At 40.4% G+C, this 3,867-nt stretch overlaps 1 protein-coding gene across 1 annotated transcript; it reads right to left on the bottom strand.

Annotated features, from left to right (window-relative positions):
• Positions 1-2,642: 2,642 nt before the first annotated feature.
• LOC115483487 lies at positions 2,643-3,101 on the bottom strand. Its single transcript, XM_030225703.1, has one exon. It carries the CDS (start codon positions 3,099-3,101, stop codon positions 2,643-2,645), a length of 459 nt encoding a protein of 152 aa, XP_030081563.1.
• Positions 3,102-3,867: the final 766 nt, after the last annotated feature.

Raw genomic sequence — 3,867 nt, 5'->3', positions numbered from 1 at the left:
ATTACGCTCGTCGAGCAGCTTTGGCAAAAGTTACGAATGCTGTTCGAAGCATGAGAGAAGCACTTTCCACTTTCCACTATTAAATCATATTTTCAGCATTTGTTGTTGCTGTTGTCGCTGCTGCTGTTGGTGTTGCTGTTGACTTCATATGCCAACTGTGAGTGCGGCTCTGAGACTGACTTTTATGCCGTCTGCATCAGCTACACCCCCATGCGCACATAATTTCTACTTATGTACTTTGCTGCTGCTGCTGCCGACTCTTGTTTGCCATATAAAATGTATTTTATAGTTTTACAAAAGGAAAAAAGAAGAAACTTGTAAGAGCATTATGCTCAAAGTTTCAATGTGCATTTCAATTACTCTTTGGCGCAGCGCCTGGCTAAGACCCAAACAAACTGCCAACAAAATAAGAGATAAAAAGAGAAATATTGCAACAAAAACTAAATGAAGATTATTAAATGCGCAAGCGAGCGTATTCATATATTTTATAAGAACCCAAATCTTATGAATATTTATTTCATTCAGAGCTTGACAGAGCTAATATGCTCTAAAGTTAGGGTAACTGCGTGCATGGGCGTGGCTGTTTACATTGCACAATTGTTAAATGGGAATGCATTGTTGTTGCGCCGAGCGGTCTGCCAATGGCGCTCTAATTGAAGTCCAGCTAAATGTGGAGCACTCATACGCCACGTTGTACGCAGCTGGCAGCGTTTATCCCTTTTAGTCAGCTGCTAATAAACAAGCAAGCCAGCACATAAATGACTGACGTCTTACTAACAGTTACACGGCTGCTCTTGATGACAGAGAACGAATAAAAGAGTAAGCGAGAGAGAGAGGAGCGCTTACAATGGAAAAAGAGATGGCTGCTGAAGCATTTGTCATGTCTCAGCTGAAATGAAAAACGTCTCACTCTGGTCTGCCTTTGTCAGTGGCACAACTAATAGCTATGACAGTAAAATACGCTTAAGGTAAGCCTTAAGCTGGCTAGCTAAAGTAAGTTTTGCTTTAAGCCCAGAAACGATGGAAAAATAAAACTAAAATGGAGTAAAACATTGGGTAGTGCGAGAAACTAATTTGTTTCTTTCAATTATGCATTATATATTTAGCGTAGTGATGAATATCATCTATGAATAATGACATTCCAGAAATAGCTCAAATTTTTTATATATATATATCGATTTGCTACAAGCGACGGAATGGTTTATATCATTTGTTCAACAGCAATAAAAAAGAAACTTGTCGCAGCTGTTTTTTTTAGAGCTATACAAACTTGAATCATAATAAAATAAACCACAAATATTTTTAATATCAATAAAACAGAATGTTTTTAATAGAATACTTTATGACATTAATGTCTGCATGCGAGCTTTAATGAAATGGAATCTTTAACACCTATTTTCATAAACATCGTATCAGTGAAGTTATGAACGTCTAAGAAAACAGCTTTTATATAAGTTATCATTTACCAAACTGAAGAGAATATTCTACCTATATAAGTTACAGGCCATCGATCTGTGGAGAAGCTTACTATAAACTGTGACAGATCAAGTTTTTACAGGCTTGCCACACCTCTAAACAAGCATTATATCCTCTTCATCCAAAGAATTTACCGCTTGACACATATCAGATTCGCTTCTCTAGTATCAGAACAGGCACACAACAATAAATAAATTCCACTTAGCAAATCTACAACTTTATGAGCTTTACATAGAGTCAAGTTAAATAGATGAAGGAATACATCGATGCATGCCCTAATTGACTTCATTAAACAAAATCAAAAGAACTTTGACAAGCCTTAAGTCTTGTGCTCATTGTTTTCACATAATATATTTTTCGCTCAACTATTAATCGAAGTAACTAAAAGTTTGTTAAGACAATCGATATGGAGTTATCTGCTAACTGAGCAAGAGTCAACATCTGGCAGCCACAATTGGCTGTCATCATTATCAAAGTGTTCGGCCTGTCGCCTCTTGCTGTCTTAATGCTGGCCTCTGTCAACGTCTTTTGGCCCGAGTTGCCGTTTTTTCCAGTTCTTTTTCTGTGCCCAGGCGCCAAGTGCGACTTTTATTTATGGCTTCAGATGCTGGCGACTGCTGTACGTGTTAAACCCTTTTAGATGTTTTTGCGCTTTCGTTTCTTTTTTCTTGCAGTTTATCTCGCAAGACAACGACAATTGCTCCTTGACTTGGTTGGACGACCGGGCATGTCAACAGGCGGCCACAACAAGCAACAATCCAGGCAGTTGTCCTTGCTCCAACTCACTCACTGCCTATGTTTTTTTATCTTTTAATGGAATTTTAAAATCAAATAATTGGTTTTGTTAAAAGCAAGAAAACAAGGATGCTGCAGGTGAGCTGAGGACTTAGACTTAGTTCGCTTTACTTATCGCTCCATTGGTGTTTATTGCAGTGAAAAGGATACGTGATCCGCTTGTTAGCTCTGGCTCTATCCGCTTACATGGCACACCGAGTGAGAGCTTCATTTGATGGACGCTTTGAAGAACTTGAACACTTTCGTTTTGGTCTGCACATAAATTTATTACTTAGACATCTAAAAGCTTAAATACATTTTCGTTTTGAAGGATTCTCATATAAATATGCTTCAGATATGCATATGTTCGCATGTGTGGATTTGGCATGGCTTTACTTTTTCACAGCCGGCTTGGCAGCTTTTGGATCTGTGGCAGCAGCAGCGGCAGGTGCAGCTGTTGTAGTGGTCACTTCGGCTTCTGTGGTGGTGACGTTGGCGATGCTGCTGTCAGTGGTGATGGTGTTATTTTGCGCCTCGGCGGAATCCTTGCCAGCCTCAGCTGCTGGAGCTGCCGCTGGAGCTGCTGCATCTGTTGCCTTCACTGCCTCAGTGGCCTTTGTTTCCTCGACAGATTTGACCGTGGTCGTAGTCGTGGTCACTGCTGCAGTTGCTTCCGCCTTCAAGGAGGACAGGCCCGTGTGGTTGAGTGTGACAGCCCCCTTTGTATTGGTGCCGGTGACCCAGTGCACAAGCTCGCCTGCCTTGGCGCCGCTCTGATGCTGGCTGTGATCGGTGCCAGCAAAGACCACAGCAACAACAGCAATGTAGACGAACAGGCAGAAGGTTTTCATGTTGGCAAATGTTGATTTCTCGCTGCTACTCGAAGCTGTCTAATGCGCTGATTGCAGTGCACTATTGAATCGGCCACTGAGAGAGCCTTATATACGCCTAGACACAGTGCTTTGCAGCTGTTTTGCAGCCAATCGGTACAGTCACGCCGTCTGCTGTTAGTCACAGATTCGTATACACAGAAAGCCAAACCCACTTTGTTTACTTTGCATATTCTGACTAAATGAATGTGGCAAAAACTAAACAATGCTAGAAATCCTATTGACTAACCCAATATTTGTATTTTCCTTGAACAAGTAGCATGTGCGACTCCATTTCATATTCGATTAAGATTCTCATGAATACAATGCAATAATTTTAAATGCCCGAGGCTAAATCAGTCACAATTATGACCAAAAATACACAATTGCACACATGATACCCTAGAAATTTTAGCAGTTATGAAGATGAGCTTGGCAATCTATGGGAAGATTCGACACAATGAAGTAAGCAAAGCCTTAGATAATGTACCAAATTAAGGTCACATACAGACACATATTTAATACCTGGGAAACTCATTTGGAAACTGAGCTAAAAAATTAATTTAAAGAGCGACGTCTACCCACTGCCAAGTCACGCATATTCCCATTCAATGTGAATCAAAATCTTTGAAAACTTTGTTCCAATTTCCCTCCTTCATCCAGCTTCTTTGCTGCAACATGAAACTTGACCTGTATTTTGTGAGCACTTGAGAGCAGTTGCAACTGCGTCAACAATATTTGCATTTCT

Source organism: Drosophila hydei, unplaced genomic scaffold (genome assembly GCF_003285905.1).
Source record: "Drosophila hydei strain 15085-1641.00,03,60 unplaced genomic scaffold, DhydRS2 tig00000001-arrow-pilon, whole genome shotgun sequence".
In the NCBI taxonomy this organism is placed as follows: Eukaryota; Metazoa; Arthropoda; class Insecta; order Diptera; family Drosophilidae; genus Drosophila; species Drosophila hydei.
Note: the sequence above shows the minus strand (reverse complement) of the source record. Positions and strands in the feature narration are given on the sequence as shown.

Bases quoted from the DNA above. Each gene is read 5' to 3' on its own strand.
- LOC115483487 (XM_030225703.1), bottom strand. From the start codon at position 3,101: ATGAAAACCTTCTGCCTGTTCGTCTACATTGCTGTTGTTGCTGTGGTC.